The following is a 19,119-nucleotide window of genomic DNA, read 5'->3' as shown; positions in this document are numbered from 1 at the left end:
CCTGTAACAGTGGAATGTGCCGCAAAAGTGCTATGTCCAGCTGTCTTGCCATTTCTGTGGTAGTCACACGATGTCCTGGATCAACACAGCGTTCAGTTTAGAAATGATCTGGTTGTTCCAGCCTGTCGATGGCCGCTCGGTGCGCCGCACGCCCTCCGTCACTGTGGGCCGTCTTTAAAAAGGTTTTAACACTCCTTAATCCGTGTGACGGTGACAGAATCTTCACCAAAAGCCATCTGAATCTTTCGAATGGTTTCCAACTGGCTGTCTCTAACAGTTTCTGAAAAAAATTTCATGGAGCAAAGCGGCAGTCGCTCTGCCATTTCACTGACAATGAAAATCCGACAAGGGGGCTGGACCAGTGCTCACTCAACGCCTGCCCACAGGCGAATGACGCAACCGACAGGCATGAAAAAACTCACGCATGCGCACGAAGGTTCAAGCTTGGCTGATGCAATCACACGTGATTCAAATCCATATAGGTTTTGAAAAAAATAAAAAGGTCTGTTACTTTTTGGACAGACCTCGTATATACATACATACGAGGTCTGTTAGAAAAGTATCCGACCTTTTTATTTTTTTCAAAAACCTGATGGATTTGAATTACGTGTGATTGCATCAGCCAAGCTTGAACCTTTGTGCGTATGCGTGAGTTTTTTCACGCCTGTCGATTGCGTCATTTGCTTGTAAGCAGCCTTTGTGTGAGGATGGATGTAGTCTCTCGTTGTTTTTTCTTTGCAAGGAAATGGCGGAACGACTGCAGCAACACGACTGCATCAAATTTTGCCAGAAATTGGGTGACAGCCAGGTGGAAACCATTCGGATGATTCAGACGGCTTTCGGTGACGATGCTATGGGCATCACACAGATTAAGGAGCGGTACAACCGGTTTAAAGACAGGAGAGCGAGCCGCGCTCTGGGTGGCCATCAACACGCTGAAATGACCAGATCATTTCCAAAGTGAACGCTGTGGTGATGTGGGACCATTGTGTGACTATCCGAGAAATTGTGGAAGAGGTGGACATCAGCACCCTTTAGTTACAAAACAGAACATTTACTTACTAAAAAAAGCAATATTCATCATTTCAGTTTCACATGGGATGGACTGCAGTTCCCCTGTAACGTTTAATTGGAGTAAGCAGGCACAGAAAATAAATGAATGGAACTTTCAGTTTTCATTGTGGACAATACAGCTGTTTAAAGCTTAATTTTCCAAAGCACTTTGCATGCACATTCTGTCAATATATATATATATATATATATATATTGACAGAGTGGGACATTTAAAGTGGGACATTGTATTCTTCTGGATCCTCCGCATGTCTTTCATTACAAAATCTCCTGTAACATTGGAATGTGCCGCAAAAGTGCTATGTCCAGTTCTCTTGGCATTTCTGTGGTAGTCACACGATGTCCTGGATCAACACAGCGTTCAGTTTGGAAATGATCTGGTCATTCCAGCCTGTCGATATATATATATATATATATATATATATATATATATATATATATATATATATATATATATATATATATATATATATATATATATATATATATATATATATATATATATATATATATATATAAACACAACAAAAATATAAATGCAACACTTTTGGTTTTGCTCCCATTTTGTATGAGATGAACTCAAAGATCTAAAACTTTTTCCACATACACAATATCACCATTTCCCTCAAATATTGTTCACAAACCAGTCTAAATCTGTGATAGTGGCCTTTTATTGTGGACAGTCTAAGGCACACCTGTGCACTAATCATGGTGTCTAATCAGCATCTTGATATGGCACACCTGTGAGGTGGGATGGATTATCTCAGCAAAGGAGAAGTGCTCACTATCACAGATTTACACTGGTTTGTGAACAATATTTGAGGGAAATTGTTGGGAAGGTGTCGTAGCACGGACCCACAACAGGGGGCGCAAAGGAACGGACAATGAGTAAGCCAAAAGGTAACAATGTAATGTTGTGACAATACACAACTAAATACACAAAATCTGCAAAGTCAATTAACACCAGGTGACGTGTGGGCAGGCTCGAAGATAGGAGACCCCGATGAGAGAGAGGCCGCGTCCCACACGGCTTCCACCACCAACGGCCTGAAGAACACTGGAGCCGCCAAGTCCCGAATCCCCAGGTGACCTCTGTCTTCGACTGTCGACCCTGGTACTGCTGGCAAAAAGCAGAAACAAGATGAATGAGTGTAAGTCTTTACACTCAGTGGTTCTCGGTCTGTACACCGTTAGGAGGGGGAACCTCCACCTCCGAATCACACACTCGTGCAACGCCTGTGTAACCACTTATCTGTCCAGAGAGTAAGGCGCAGTCGTCGTCGTTAATCTCCGCCACTCCAGATAAGGCTCCGTCCACAGGAATAGGGCTGCAAATAACACAATGTGTCAGTCAGCAGAGAATTACCTCACGGTAGTCGATTTCTCGGCGGGGAGGTGGAGTTGCAGTCCGGCTTAAGTAGTGGCGTAGATGAGTGACAGCTGGTGTGATGAGTGACAGCTGTCACTTCCTCTGGATCTGGCGCCCTCTCTTGCTTGGAGCCCGCACTCCAAGCAGGGCGCCCTCTGGTGGTAGTGGGCCAGCAGTACCTCCTCTTCAGCGGCCCACACAACAGAAATGGTGATATTGTGTATGTGGAAAAAGTTTTTTGGGAGCAAAACCAAAAGTGTTGCGTTTATATTTTTGTTGAGTGTATATATATATATATATATATATATATATATATATATATATGTTAATTGTCTACAGTCTACAAAAATATTACAAGGAGATTACAGACAAGCCTTTTTATTATACTGCAATTTAGTTTTAGATTTCAAGTCTTAGTTTTGTACAAAACACAGCATTGCCATAACCCTTCATGCATTCACATTATTTACCACATTAATTTAATTCTGCATACAATATGGAAACCTTTAAAATAAAACTGTCTAGTCTAACCAGTATATTCTATATAGTGATGGCAAAAATGATCTTTTATTCATCTTTTTTTTTACTTTGTACCAAATAAATGTACTTCTTCATAAACTGGTAAAGCACGGGTTCCTCAGAAAAATGATTTGTTAAAACCATGATGATAACTAGTGGACGACAGAGTTCAACACTGCTGCTGCTGTTATATGGCTGGGGGGGCCTGGCTGCCGGTTTGTCTTTTGGTTTCCTCCCAGGTGGCGTGCGTTTGGGACTGAGTGGCTGTGTTGCTGAGGCTGTCAGGACCTCACCCTGATCACCTGCGACTCGTCAGGACTCACAGCTGTAGTGCATCTGGATGGATTGGAACATGTTGGCATTTAAGACTGGAGTGCACAGTGTGTATTTGCCAGAGACTCGACCTTGTGACCAGACGGGTGAGATCGTCGTCTTGGGAGCCATCTCATCAACAGCGGATGCTGAGAACGTCCAGGTTTGATGCACAGTCTGTGAAAGAGGAGGGGGTGAGGTCTCACGCTCGTCAGCACACTTCCTGAGGTACGTTAGATTTTGTGACTAACAGTTATACAGTCAGTAAATGTGGTGTCCCTCACACCTTATTGTATTGAGCTGTTTGTTAGTCATGTATCAGCTTCCACTGCGGTGGAGTTTTGTGAACGGGATGTTCCATGCCTGCAGGTTGGGAAGCTGATCAGTAATCAAGCCAGGAAGTGTTTGCTGTTTGTACACCTTTAAGTGTTCTGTGTGTAGAGTGTGGACTCACATAATGGTTCCTTCTTTCACAGACTCGGTTGTTGCGGCCACCTGGGGGGTGTCGGCGGGGTCCTTGGGTCCGAAACAGCTTCTGGCTCCGGACCGTTAGCGCTGCTGGGAGCGCACCACGCCAGGCCGCACCTTTTTGTTATATTATCTTTGTTATATTATCACTGTTATGTATTAAATTCAGTTATCCTTTGTACCGTGCTCTGCTTATTTCATACTGGGTCCTTCAAACGCTGGTCGGTTCTCCGAGCTGCGTCCGACACATAACAGCTGCTGTTATTTAAACCATATTAATTTTTTTCTGCTTTTATTTTTTACCTGCAACAAATTAAAAGCTTGGTTGAGACTTGGATCACTTTGCTCTGTGTGTGGAATTTATAGTTATAATTGTGAGACTTGTAAGACTCAAGGTGTTATTATTATTATTATTATTATTAGTTGTAGTTGTGTTAGTATTATTATAACAGCATTTCCTGTATTGCTGTGAAGTTTCTTCGTGTTACTCTGAGACTTCATCTCTTTGTTAGTTTGCAGATGTTGCCTGTGGTGATGTCACAGCGATGCTAAATGGATCCATAAGGACACCGTTCAGTCCCTCAAGGTGAGCACGTCCCCACGTCCCTCTTCTTTTGAGTAAGTCCGTCCTTATGATGTATATTTTACGCCCAATAAAACCTGAGACATTTTAAGGCCAGTGATATTTCTCAAAATGTTTCAATTTACTGAACTGATAATTCAACCATCAAATTGTATTTTAAATACAGTAAGCACAATTATTGTGTTACACATGTTAAAGATGTTTTATCACACATCTACATTTGTTTCAAACCATGTTTAAAGTCTGGACAACTATGAAAACTGAATCCTTCCTTTAAGTTTAAGTGCTGCAGGGCCTTCTGGGTAACAAACGCACAAAAAATAAATAAAACATGAAACCCCAAACACTGTCATCATTTTTAAAGCATTAATTTGCAGTATTAGCAGTAAATTGCAATATTCGAAGTCACAGTTTATATTATACATTTATAAACCATTAACAGAGCTACGGCTCACCCATAGTGCATTCACAAACACAAAACAAATGCACAAAAAATAAATAAAAATACGGACTTTTTAGCTGCTTACATACTGTACATTTTGTCCAGTGTAACTTCTTGTCTTCTTACCAATGCTTGTGTGCTTTGTTTGACCTGTGGACCGGAAGTGTTAGCTAGCTCTCTGCGTTCATAAACAGGAACTAACATGTATGATTTTAGGGCTTACAAATGTTTTTGACCATTAAATTTACTCACTTTACCAGTCAAAAAATGTCAGCGGACTGAAAGTTAGCAGAACTAAATTTAGCGGAAGCTAACTGGTCTGCTGATGGTTTTGAAACTTAGCTGAAAAGCTAATCTGCTAACAAAAACATTAGCTTCACAAATTGGCGGTTAGCAGATTAGTGGAACTGTACCCACCACTGAATATTGGTATTCTGATTAAGAGTCAGCGAAGGAATCATCATGACTTTTGACCTTGAAAATCTAATCATTTTTATTCTATGGGTAGTTAAATCAACTGAAAATTTGTGATGATATATGCAAAATTGGGGCCGTGAGACTGTTAACCTGCAACCGTGTGGCAGTCAGAGTCTGTGGACATTTTTAAGTCAAGACTGAAAACGTATTTTTATTCTCTTTCTTATGAATAGTTTTTTTTATTATTATTCTTTTACTTCTGTTTTTAATCATGTATTTCAATTTTTTTAATTCATTTTTATTTATTTAAATTTTATGTTGAATTATTTCATGTAAGGCGCCTTGAGATAGCTTTGCTGTGATTTGGCACATTATAAGCTAATTAAATTGAAATTAAGTCTCAATTTTACAAGAATAAAGTCGGAATTTTATGAGAATGAAGTCAAAGAAAATGTGTCTATTCTGGAGGAGGAACCACACAGACTTCACCTGTAGTTCCAGCGATTAGTAGCTCTCGAAATCACCTCTTTCATGGAGGAGATGGCTGTAACTGGTGTCGTAGGGTTGTTGTGGAGATAACTACTTTGGTACGACACTGAGAGTTGTTGTTTCTCATATAAATACAACTTTTATTCTCATAATATTATGACTTTATTCTCGTAATGTTACAAGTTTTTTTTTCTCATGAAATTATGACTTAATTCTTGTAATATTGCAACTTTATTCTCGAAGTCTAAAAAAACCTCAATGTGAACCAAAAACGCAGTTGTATACCAACGTGGTGCAAGCGGTAATTTTCTGTAAATGACGCAGACTCTCATCGTAAAAATGTCAACGGTGTCAGTTGGAACCTCGCACTGACAACTTTTTAGTGCTGTGTAGAAGATAGGGCCCTGTGCTGTATGTTGTTGTTGTTGTATCAAAGCTCTTATTGCTGTAATGTAAGTTGTGTTTTTATTCTTACTGCAGTATTTTCGGGAGCATCGAGGTGGTAAGATTTAACGCCACCAGAGTGAAGAGCCTGGAGGTTGTTCTGGTCTCAGACAGGACAGAAGTGTAAGTTTTCACTCTTCACTGATGGGCACAGCTAACCTAAAAGTTAGCTTTGTTAATTGCTTATCCACTAACTATGATGACGCCAAGTTGAAAAAAATCACTAAAATTAAAATTTTGGCTCTAAACCATGAAAAAAACACTTAAAGAGCTGAAATTTGAATATGTTGATGCATAAACATGGAGGTTCCCATAAGAAAGGGTCAGATGATGATGATCATGAAGTTGTACATAAATAATTAAATTAACCAATGAAATTAGTTCACATTCAACACAGTTTATTCACATTAGAGACTGAATTAAACAAATAATCAATATTAACAAATAACATTACACATTAAAATAATTTTAACTCTCGATGTATTTACTCTGGATAGACCTTTGCTTGTGTGCTTTACTGTGCGCGCGTTGCTTGTGTGCTTTACTCTTTTCAATGTTGATGTCATTTCGGTTATTTGTGATGTTTCCAGAGAATAAAAAATTAAACAGTCTCTGCAAAAATCATCTTTTTCAAAATGTTTAATTTTTTTGTCATGACAAAAAAAATGTCCAAACTCCAGATGAGCTCTTACATCGTCATTGCTTTTAACTTTATCTTCTCCTTGTAGTGAACAAATGTTGCTTTGTCCAAAAAAATTGCTATAGCATCTGCAGGGCATCAAAACGGAGGCGTTTCCAGCATTTGGAAGATGTATTGAACGTTCCTGCTTTGGTTTTTATGCGCAGCGGGTTGTCTGAGTAAATGGTGTTGTGTGATGCATCATGGGTAACCATGCCCAAAATGGAAAGGGGTCTATAAGAACCAATATGCTTGATTTTATGGTTTGCAAACATTTTTGACCATGTAAACTTTAAAAATGAAAATTTGCAGAATTACGTTTAGTGGTCCATTAATGGTTTTCGAGGTTAGCTGAAAAGCTAATCTACAGATGAAAAAAAAAAAGGCGGGGGGTCCACTGGTCCTAACTTCTTTATATTATTTGATGGTGTATATTATAACCCCAAACTGACTTTAAAATTCAATAAATGTAACAACAAACCACATCCAGTGTTGTTCAATTTACAAAAAAATAAGACATGATTCTGTTGACATACACCACTAATCACCTTTAATTTTACTGTTGTGTATAAATCTGTTGAATTGAACATCAACAAATGATGGTAAGTCACCATAATTAAATGGCTTTTTTTAATTATCACACTTTTGTAACATTATTTTACCTATTTTAGTGCAACATATAGCCGACCATAAATGTAAACATAACTTCATCATGCTCTCCTTAATACTAGGACTAGTGGACTAGTGGAAAGTTCCCGAAAAGGGTACTGTCGCTTATTAACTGTTAGCTTATTAGCTGAACTGTGCCCGCCACTGCTCTTTCTGCGATTTGTTTCCTGAAATTCTTTTCATCATCATCTTTGAACTGTGATATATGTTGATGCTGTGGCTTGGTCAGTTATTGTGTCAAAAAAGATAATCAGGATAATAATAATTTTTTGGCACATTAGGGTTTTTAACTTGTCTTGCACACTTGAAATATAACTTCAGCTCAAATGCTTCTATATCATATATTTTGGTCCCTTTTCAGAGCAAACTGCACCAGTTCATCTTTTGAAGACTTACAGAAAGTGCTGGATAAAGAAATAAAATATAACTGCAATGAAGTGACTCAGTAAGTATGTGAAAGGACGCAAGAATCAGAATTCGTCGTTAACACTGTTTTAACATTTTCTCTTTTTTTTAATCCTGATGCATCAGAATTTGTTGTTAACATGGTTTGTTTGTACATTTTCTCGTTTTTTTTAATCCTCATGCATCAGAATTTGTCGTTAACATGGTTTGTTTGTACATTTTCTCGTTTTTTTTTAATCCTCATGCATCAGAATTTGTCGTTAACATGGATTGTTTTAACATTTTCCTTTTTTTTTTTCTGAATCCTGCTGCAGCGTTGAACTTGAGGAGTGCAGCGCTGATGTAGAAAAACCCTGTGGCGCCTGCTGGTGAAAGTGTCGCGATACGCTCTCCGAACTTATCAGAAAAGTTCCTGTGAAATAATCTGGGACTTCTTCAGTCTTTTTGTAAAGTACATTTTTAAAATCCAGATTGAATTGTAATCAAATTGACATTTTTAACAGCTTTTGGATTATTCTTAAAATCAATGGTGCCTTAAAATGGGAATGTTTTTCTTAATATTGAATGTCTGTGATTAATATGTGCACTGCACGGTAAACTATCTGCCTTGCAACCATGAAAGAATTATAAATGTAATTTTTAATGAAAAAATGTAACAACATTATGAACTGTGATTTTGGAATAGTGTCTCGATGTTCCATAATTGATGAAGCTGGTCATGTTAAACCTATAGCTTGCACAGCTATTGTGGATTATTATTATGACGGAGCAAAACATGTGGCCTCATACTGTATGATTTTCTTACAAGGCTGGTGAACATCTGACAGGATTTTAGCAGCTGATCATCCAGTCCATTGTTGGCAAAAGTGAGGGCGAGTAATTCCACAGCAATCTGATATCAGGGCTGAACTCCTACAGACTGATAGAAGTTATGTTGTCTTGACATTGCAAGTAATCTTGGCTTCCATTTTTTTTACAAACTGTTATTGGACTGGAAGTAAGGACTTGTCATCTATTTGTAGCAAAGTTCCTTGGTGTTAGTGACCAGTGTGGTTTCAAGCTGAAGACCTCAGCCAGGTTTGTGGCATTTCCCACATGTAGATGGGATCATGCGTGACTGCTTCAGTGACCTTTGAGCAGCTCTGCAGTTATCACCAACAACTGATATGAAATGAACTTCCACCAGTGACTTTAAGATTGTTGACTGAAATGGAGACGGTAAACACTGATCCTGATAAAATACATTTTACCATTGTCATCATGTCAACAAGGAAATAAAGAGGAAAAAAAAAACTATTGAGATCCAGACACGAAATTTAAACACATCTCCTCTGCCTGAATTATGCAACACCGATTTAAAAAAGTCATTAAAAAAAAAAAATCTCTGCAGACGACGTTTTGAGAACCAGCAGAGATCAACTGTTTCAAACGGAAACCATGACCATGAAGCGGAGCTGTCCGTGGTGCTGAAACCATCTGATTTCAGAGCACAGAACAGATGGAACCACTTTCCTCAGTCATCACACAGAAAACTGTTTTTATATTTTTATGGCTTTGCTTTTTGAAACCAATGTGCTTCCTGTCACTTTGATTACAAGATAAACATTGATTTATTTTATTTATTATTTAATTACTTATTTGCAGATCTGATGAGAATATATGTGATTTACAGCATTATTTAAATCATGCTGAGACAAACAAAACAAAGTTGTACACATGTTTTAGCTTTCACCAAGGAGTAATTCAGACAAACTGTCTGAATCCCAAGCACATTATTGAGGAAAAACTGAGTTTGGAAAAGAAAACTAATAGTTTACTGTCAGTGAAACTTTCTATTGAAGCTTCAGGAACTAAAGTTTGACTGCAGATGACAAATTCTGTTTAGTCCTGGAACAGTGCTGGTTTATCCAGAGGTAAGAACGTTTGACATTAAAATAGTCCCCATCTTTGTCTTCGGTCCTGGACATCACATTTGCAGCACATGTCCCTGTCAGGATTGGGCTTTGTTTGCTGTGCTTCTTGTCTTGGTTTGTTGGTTCTGCGATGTTTAGTCTCTTGTTGGGGTTTTTGTGTTGGGTCTGTCTGTCCCTTATTCTCTTATCTGTCTCTGCTGACTCTTGGTGGTGGACGTTTCTCCCTCTCTCTGGCCACGCCCTCCTTCTGGTTCGTTCCACGCACACCTGTTCCTCAGCAGCACCTCATCACAGGCGTGTATTTAAGCCCCTCTAATCCTCTTGTAATTTGCCAGATTGATGCGCCTAGTGCCTTCTCTCCAGCTCTGTTTGTATTCTTGACCTGCTTGTCTCTTGTGTTTTCCGACTACCTGCCTGTATCGTTGACCACGCCTTAGCCTGAAGTTTTTGGTTTTGTTATTCTTGTTGGACTGCTTTACTGTGTACCGGACACCATTTACTGTTTCAGTAAACTGCTTTTACTTACAGAGCTTGTTGTCTGAGTCCTGCATTTGTGTCCAGCCATTCCTGCTATCCAGATCTGATAGTCCCGTGTTTTGACGGACATGTGCGTGTGTGTGCTCGCGTGGGAATACATAAAAACGGATCCATCAGTTCATGTGGACACGCAGCAGGCAATCTGAATGTCTCGTCTGACAGGACACAAGTGTCCGACTGTGAGGGCTGTGAGCAGCGCACCGCAGGACCAGGACAAGCCAACAGTGTGACAAATACACCACTTTCAGTCACGTATTAGCAGAAATACGCCATACAAAATGCAGTTTGGTCAGTTATCACAGTGCTTTTTTTCTTTTTTAGAAAATACATTTATCTGCTTGTTGATTTTTGTCATTTTGCGCTTCTGTTACAACAAAGTGATTGTAGTGCAGTGGTAAAGTTACTGTCTGGTAGTAGAGAAGCTTGAATCTTCAGCTGGACTGGGTTGCTTGACGTGAGGACGTTTCGCTTCAAATCAATCAATCAATCAATTAATTTTTTTATATAGCGCCAAATCACAACAAACAGTTGCCCCAAGGCGCTTTATATTGTAAGGCAAGGCCATACAATAATTATGTAAAACCCCAACGGTCAAAACGACCCCCTGTGAGCAAGCACTTGGCTACAGTGGGAAGGAAAAACTCCCTTTTAACAGGAAGAAACCTCCAGCAGAACCAGGCTCAGGGAGGGGCAGTCTTCTGCTGGGACTGGTTGGGGCTGAGGGAGAGAACCAAGAAAAAGACATGCTGTGGAGGGGAGCAGAGATCGATCACTAATGATTAAATGCAGAGTGGTGCATACAGAGCAAAAAGAGAAAGAAACAGTGCATCATGGGAACCCCCCAGCAGTCTACGTCTATAGCAGCATAACTAAGGGATGGTTCAGGGTCACCTGATCCAGCCCTAACTATAAGCTTTAGCAAAAAGGAAAGTTTTAAGCCTAATCTTAAAAGTAGAGAGGGTGTCTGTCTCCCTGATCTGAATTGGGAGCTGGTTCCACAGGAGAGGAGCCTGAAAGCTGAAGGCTCTGCCTCCCATTCTACTCTTACAAACCCCAGGAACCACAAGTAAGCCTGCAGTCTGAGAGCGAAGCGCTCTATTGGGGTGATATGGTACTACGAGGTCCCTAAGATAAGATGGGACCTGATTATTCAAAACCTTATAAGTAAGAAGAAGAATTTTAAATTCTATTCTAGAATTAACAGGAAGCCAATGAAGAGAGGCCAATATGGGTGAGATATGCTCTCTCCTTCTAGTCCCCGTCAGTACTCTAGCTGCAGCATTTTGAATTAACTGAAGGCTTTTTAGGGAACTTTTAGGACAACCTGATAATAATGAATTACAATAGTCCAGCCTAGAGGAAATAAATGCATGAATTAGTTTTTCAGCATCACTCTGAGACAAGACCTTTCTGATTTTAGAGATATTGCGTAAATGCAAAAAAGCAGTCCTACATATTTGTTTAATATGCGCTTTGAATGACATATCCTGATCAAAAATGACTCCAAGATTTCTCACAGTATTACTAGAGGTCAGGGTAATGCCATCCAGAGTAAGGATCTGGTTAGACACCATGTTTCTAAGATTTGTGGGGCCAAGTACAATAACTTCAGTTTTATCTGAGTTTAAAAGCAGGAAATTAGAGGTCATCCATGTCTTTATGTCTGTAAGACAATCCTGCAGTTTAGCTAATTGGTGTGTGTCCTCTGGCTTCATGGATAGATAAAGCTGGGTATCATCTGCGTAACAATGAAAATTTAAGCAATACCGTCTAATAATACTGCCTAAGGGAAGCATGTATAAGTAAATAAAATTGGTCCTAGCACAGAACCTTGTGGAACTCCATAATTAACTTTAGTCTGTGAAGAAGATTCCCCATTTACATGAACAAATTGTAATCTATTAGACAAATATGATTCAAACCACCGCAGTGCAGTGCCTTTAATACCTATGGCATGCTCTAATCTCTGTAATAAAATTTTATGGTCAACAGTATCAAAAGCAGCACTGAGGTCTAACAGAACAAGCACAGAGATGAGTCCACTGTCCGAGGCCATAAGAAGATCATTTGTAACCTTCACTAATGCTGTTTCTGTACTATGATGAATTCTAAAACCTGACTGAAACTCTTCAAATAGACCATTCCTCTGCAGATGATCAGTTAGCTGTTTTACAACTACCCTTTCAAGAATTTTTGAGAGAAAAGGAAGGTTGGAGATTGGCCTATAATTAGCTAAGATAGCTGGGTCAAGTGATGGCTTTTTAAGTAATGGTTTAATTACTGCCACCTTAAAAGCCTGTGGTACATAGCCAACTAACAAAGATAGATTGATCATATTTAAGATCGAAGCATTAAATAATGGTAGGGCTTCCTTGAGCAGCCTGGTAGGAATGGGGTCTAATAAACATGTTGATGGTTTGGATGAAGTAACTAATGAGAATAACTCAGACAGAACAATCGGAGAGAAAGAGTCTAACCAAATACCGGCATCACTGAAAGCAGCCAAAGATAACGATACGTCTTTGGGATGGTTATGAGTAATTTTTTCTCTAATAGTTAAAATTTTGTTAGCAAAGAAAGTCATGAAGTCATTACTAGTTAAAGTTAATGGAATACTCAGCTCAATAGAGCTCTGACTCTTTGTCAGCCTGGCTACAGTGCTGAAAAGAAACCTGGGGTTGTTCTTATTTTCTTCAATTAGTGATGAGTAGAAAGATGACCTAGCTTTATGGAGGGCTTTTTTATAGAGCAACAGACTCTTTTTCCAGGCTAAGTGAAGATCTTCTAAATTAGTGAGACGCCATTTCCTCTCCAACTTACGGGTTATCTGCTTTAAGCTACGAGTTTGTGAGTTATACCACGGAGTCAGACACTTCTGATTTAAAGCTCTCTTTTTCAGAGGAGCTACAGCATCCAAAGTTGTCTTCAATGAGGATGTAAAACTATTGACGAGATACTCTATCTCCCTTACAGAGTTTAGGTAGCTACTCTGCACTGTGTTGGTATATGGCATTAGAGAACATAAAGAAGGAATCATATCCTTAAACCTAGTTACAGCGCTTTCTGAAAGACTTCTAGTGTAATGAAACTTATTCCCCACTGCTGGGTAGTCCATCAGAGTAAATGTAAATGTTATTAAGAAATGATCAGACAGAAGGGAGTTTTCAGGGAATACTGTTAAGTCTTCTATTTCCATACCATAAGTCAGAACAAGATCTAAGGTATGATTAAAGTGGTGGGTGGACTCATTTACTTTTTGAGCAAAGCCAATAGAGTCTAATAATAGATTAAATGCAGTGTTGAGGCTGTCATTCTCAGCATCTGTGTGGATGTTAAAATCGCCCACTATAATTATCTTATCTGAGCTAAGCACTAAATCAGACAAAAGGTCTGAAAATTCACAGAGAAACTCACAGTAACGACCAGGTGGACGATAGATAATAACAAATAAAACTGGTTTTTGGGACTTCCAATTTGGATGGACAAGACTAAGAGACAAGCTTTCAAATGAATTAAAGCTCTGTCTGGGTTTTGGATTAATTAATAAGGTGGAATGGAAGATTGCTGCTAATCCTCCGCCCCGGCCCGTGCTACGAGCATTCTGACAGTTAGTGTGACTCGGGGGTGTTGACTCATTTAAACTAACATATTCATCCTGCTGTAACCAGGTTTCTGTTAGGCAGAATAAATCAATATGTTGATCAATTATTATATCATTTACCAACAGGGACTTAGAAGAGAGAGACCTAATGTTTAATAGACCACATTTAACTGTTTTAGTCTGTGGTGCAGTTGAAGGTGCTATATTATTTTTTCTTTTTGAATTTTTATGCTTAAATAGATTTTTGCTGGTTATTGGTGGTCTGGGAGCAGGCACCGTCTCTACGGGGATGGGGTAATGAGGGGATGGCAGGGGGAGAGAAGCTGCAGAGAGGTGTGTAAGACTACAACTCTGCTTCCTGGTCCCAACCCTGGATAGTCACGGTTTGGAGGATTTAAGAAAATTGGCCAGATTTCTAGAAATGAGAGCTGCTCCATCCAAAGTGGGATGGATGCCGTCTCTCCTAACAAGACCAGGTTTTCCCCAGAAGCTTTGCCAATTATCTATGAAGCCCACCTCATTTTTTGGACACCACTCAGACAGCCAGCAATTCAAGGAGAACATGCGGCTAAACATGTCACTCCCGGTCTGATTGGGGAGGGGCCCAGAGAAAACTACAGAGTCCGACATTGTTTTTGCAAAGTTACACACCGATTTAATGTTAATTTTAGTGACCTCCGATTGGCGTAACCGGGTGTCATTACTGCCGACGTGAATTACAATCTTACCAAATTTACGCTTAGCCTTAGCCAGCAGTTTCAAATTTCCTTCAATGTCGCCTGCTCTGGCCCCCGGAAGACAATTGACTATGGTTGCTGGTGTCGCTAACTTCACATTTCTCAAACAGAGTCGCCAATAACCAGAGTTTGATCCTCGGCGGGTGTGTCGTCGAGTGGGAAAAAACGGTTAGAGATGTGAACGGGTTGGCGGTGTACACGGGGCTTCTGTTTAGGGCTACGCTTCCTCCTCACAGTCACCCAGTCAGCCTGCTTTCCCGGCTGCTCGGGATCTGCCAGGGGGTAACTAACGGCGGCTAAGCTACCTTGGTCCGCACCGACTACAGGGGCCTGGCTAGCTGTAGAATTTTCCACGGTGCGGAGCCGAGTCTCCAATTCGCCCAGCCTGGCCTCCAAAGCTACGAATAAGCTACACTTATTACAAGTACCATTACTGCTAAAGGAGGCCGAGGAATAACTAAACATTTCACACCCAGAGCAGAAAAGTGCGGGAGAGACAGGAGAAGCCGCCATGCTAAATCGGCTAAGAGCTAGTAGCTACGCTAAGCTAGCGGATTCCTAAAAACACGCAAAGTGAATAATGTGTAAATAATTTAGAGGTGATTCAGCAGAAGGAGTGCTTTAGTTAAGGCACGTAAAGATTACACTGGGAAACAAATCGTAATCTAGATAACTAGATCAATCTAACTGCGCAGATTAAACAGCTAACAGATACAGAAAAACACCGCTGTGCTCCGGAACAAGAAGTGATACAATACCGCAGTGAGAGCCAACCACCAATCTTCAATCACAAAAGTTCCTCAGCTAAAATTCTTGCTCTGGTAGTCTGACTTCTGTCTTGACTCTTGTAGAGAAGAATAAACCAGAAGCCAACAAAAGCTAGAGTTTTTAACCTAACCAGACCCCTCCTACCGAGAGGCCGACTGCTATAGGCAGGTGACTAAACAATAGCTCTAATTAGCACCTATTGTGCTCTAGTTAGCACTCTCCTAATGATGGGATAGAAGCCTCCCCTGATGGCTCCCTTGATGACTCTCCTGATGACGTGAATGACTCATTACCATGAACAAAAGACTGAAACTGCTTTGACCTGAGTACCCCATTGTAAACAGGGGACAAAGCGTGTCTGAGACCCGCCCCCGGTTAAGGCTGGGTTTCAACTGTTTTACAAAGAATGCTTCCTTGACACCTCTCTCACCTCTCACTAGCCTAGAGCAGTCGGCCTCTCGGTAGGAGGGGTCTGGTTAGGTTAAAAACTCCAGCTTTTGTTGGCTTCTGCTTTATTCTTCTCTACAAGAGTCAAGACAGAAGACAGACTACCACAGCAAGAATTTTAGCAGAGGAAGCTTCTGTGATTTGAAGCGAAATGTCCTCACGTCAAGCAACCCAGTCCAGTCAAAGATTCAAGCTTCTCTACTATGGAAACCACCTGGACAACTGAGAGCCTACACAAAAACATTGCGACCAACTGTGGGCATGATGCCCTGGCACTGGTACGTAAGCTGGAAAGGACTGCTAAAAAGATAGCTAACTTTAGAAACCACTTAAGATTTAACCTAAGATGCAAACAAAACAATGTTATTCCCAAATGCATGAAGCAAAAGGCCACACAGTAGAAAAGATCCAGCACAGTTACCTTAGGAGGATTTTGGGTCTTAGAATTAGAAGGCTTCATTTTAAAATATTAGACCTCCAAAATAATCTTGATAGTCTTTACAAAAGGTTAGAAACCTTAGTGGGGGAAGATCATATAGTCAGAAGCTGGGGACCTCCGACTAAGAGTCACAGCAGTGCTTAACAGTGCTAAGCCTCCTCCGTCCAACATCACAGGAGAAGAACAGACAGCTTTGGCAGCACTGCAGAAGGACCAAACCATCCTTATCCTGCCAGCAGATAAAGGCAGATGCACAGTGGTCCTGAACACATCGGACTACGAGGCCAAGATCAACAACTTGCTCAGTGACTCCAGTACATACGAACGTCTGAAGAGAGACCCCACAAGTGGCTATAAGAAGAAAATCATTAGCTACCTCCAAAACCTGGAGAAAGAGGGACTCATCGACAGGCAGACATACTACAGACTGTACCCGGGGGACATCACTCCATGCATCTATGGACTGCCCAAAATCCACAAACAGGACGTGCCACTCAGGCCTATTGTATGTAGCACAGATTCCATCACATACAATTTGTCCAAGCACCTCAAGTGGATTTTGGCTCCTCTAGTGGGTAACTCAGACCACCATGTGGAGAACACACAAGATTTTGTGAACAAGATCAAGGACCTGCAGCTGGAGGCAGATGAAACTATGGTGTCATTTGATGTGACTTTGTTGTTCACCTGGATCCCCACTGCTGAGGCCATCTCAGCTGTGAGGCAGAGACTGCTGGAGGATGTGTCTCTACCTGAAAGGACCAAACTCACACCAGACCACATCTGCCAACTCTTGGAGATCTGTCTTAACACCACTTATTTCCTGTTTAGGGGGAATTACTACAGGCAGATCCATGGTTGTGCGATGGGGTCTCCAGTATCCCCCATTGTGGCCAATCTGTACATGGAGCGAGTGGAGAAGACAGCCTTGATGTCGTTCACGGGCATCTCTCCCATTCACTGGTTCAGATATGTCGATGACACATGGGTTAAAATCAAGCTACAGGAGGTTGAGGACTTTACAGAACACATCAATTCGGTGGATTCCAATATCAAGTTCACACGTGAGGATGCCAGAAACAACCATTTAGCCTTCTTGGACTGTGATGTTATGATTGGAGAGAAACCACCCCCTTGAACACAAGCTCGGGGTGATCAGGACTCTTCAACACAGAGCCCTACAGGTGCCCACAACTGCAGAGGGAAGGGCTAAAGAACAACAACTTGTACAGAAAGCCCTCACAGTATGTGGGTACCCACGATGGTCCTTGGACAAAGTGCAGAAGTCCCAGAAATCAAAGAGACCAGATAGACAGGAGACGGAGACAAGAGGAGTGTCTCTCCCTTATTTAGCAGGAGTATGGGAAAAACTACAGAGGATCTTCAGACAGCACAAAATCCCAGTTTACTTTAAACCGGTTAACACCTTGAGACAGAAATTAGTTCACCCTAAGGACAGGATCCCTAGTTACAAACAGAGCAATGTAGTGTATTATATCAGATGTCAGGAAAACTGTAATGAACACTACATAGGTGAGACTAAGCAACCTTTAAACAAGAGGCTATACCAGCACCGCAGAGAGGTTACCAGTGGACCTCAGTCTGCAGTTCATCTCCAGCTGAAAGACAATAACCACACGTTTGAGGACAAGGAAGTTAAAATCTTAGCCAGAGAAAAGAAATGGTTTGAGACCCAGCCTTAACCGGGGGGGCGGGTCTCAGACACGCTTTGTCCCCTGTTTACAATGGGGTACTCAGGTCAAAGCAGTTTCAGTCTTTTGTTCATGGTAATGAGTCATTCACGTCATCAGGAGAGTTGTCAAGGGAGCCATCGGGGGAGGCTTCCATCCCATCATTAGGAGAGTGCTAACTAGAGAACAATAGGTGCTAATTAGAGCTATTGTTTAGTCACTAGCCTATAGCAGTCGGCCGGTAGGAGGGGTCTGGTTAGGTTAAAAACTCCAGCTTTTGTTGGCTTCTGGTTTATTCTTCTCTACAAGAGTCAAGACAGAAGTCAGACTACCAGAGCAAGAATTTTAGCTGAGGAAGCTTCTGTGATTTGAAGCAAAACGTCCTCACATCAAGCAACCCAGTCGAGTCGAAGATTCAAGCTTCTCTACTATGGAAACCACCTGGACAACTGAGAGCCTACACAGAAACATTACTGTCTGGTAGTCAGAGTGTGTGGGTTCAGATCATGTAATTGGCATTTTTTTTATTTAACCAGGGTCATTTAACCATGGGTTCTGTATTGTGTCCCCTTTGATGTATTATTTATACATTAATACAATTATTATTTATTTATTATTTATTTATACCCAGTGATATTCACTAATTATACAGCTGTTTTTTGTTTTATCTTCCTTCACATCAGCGGCACGGTGAGGTGCGCCTCATCCCGTGGAACACAGTGGGAGTAGCTGCAGCAGCTCCCACTGTGTTCCTGCTCGAAAAACACCGTCGCATGCACAACCGTCGCGATGTTTCATGGTTTGCTCACGCGAGCTGTTTCGCCGTGAGTCGCGCTGAGTTGTACGTATTCGCACTATGTGTGAAGGGGCCCTTAAAGACGTCATCACAGTTATACAGTAGTGTTCAGAATAATAGTAATGCTATGTGACAAAAAAGATTAATCCAGGTTTTGAGTATATTTGTTATTGTTACATGGGAAACAAGGTAACAGAAGATTCAGTAGATTCTCACAAATCCAACAACACCAAGCATTCATGATATGCACACTGTTAAGGCTATGAAATCGGGCTATTAGTAAAAAAAAGTAGAAAAGGGGGTGTTCACAATAATAGTAGCAT

The 19,119-nt window shown here is 40.8% G+C and overlaps 1 protein-coding gene across 1 annotated transcript in view; it reads left to right on the top strand.

The window, feature by feature from the left end:
- LOC117507028 (ADP-ribosyl cyclase/cyclic ADP-ribose hydrolase 1-like) overlaps positions 1-9,278 on the top strand; it is a 48,320-nt gene extending 39,042 nt beyond the window's left edge. Inside the window, exons 5-8 of the mRNA XM_034166716.1 lie at positions 4,252-4,325; positions 6,151-6,237; positions 7,824-7,907; positions 8,182-9,278. Coding sequence (XP_034022607.1) covers positions 4,252-4,325; positions 6,151-6,237; positions 7,824-7,907; positions 8,182-8,239 — 303 coding nt within the window. The 3' untranslated portion in view covers positions 8,240-9,278. The remainder of the gene's footprint in view (positions 1-4,251; positions 4,326-6,150; positions 6,238-7,823; positions 7,908-8,181) is intronic.
- The last annotated feature ends 9,841 nt before the right edge of the window (positions 9,279-19,119 follow it).

The sequence above is a fragment of the Thalassophryne amazonica genome, chromosome 1 (assembly GCF_902500255.1).
Source record: "Thalassophryne amazonica chromosome 1, fThaAma1.1, whole genome shotgun sequence".
Classification (NCBI taxonomy): Eukaryota; Metazoa; Chordata; class Actinopteri; order Batrachoidiformes; family Batrachoididae; genus Thalassophryne; species Thalassophryne amazonica.
Note: the sequence above shows the minus strand (reverse complement) of the source record. Positions and strands in the feature narration are given on the sequence as shown.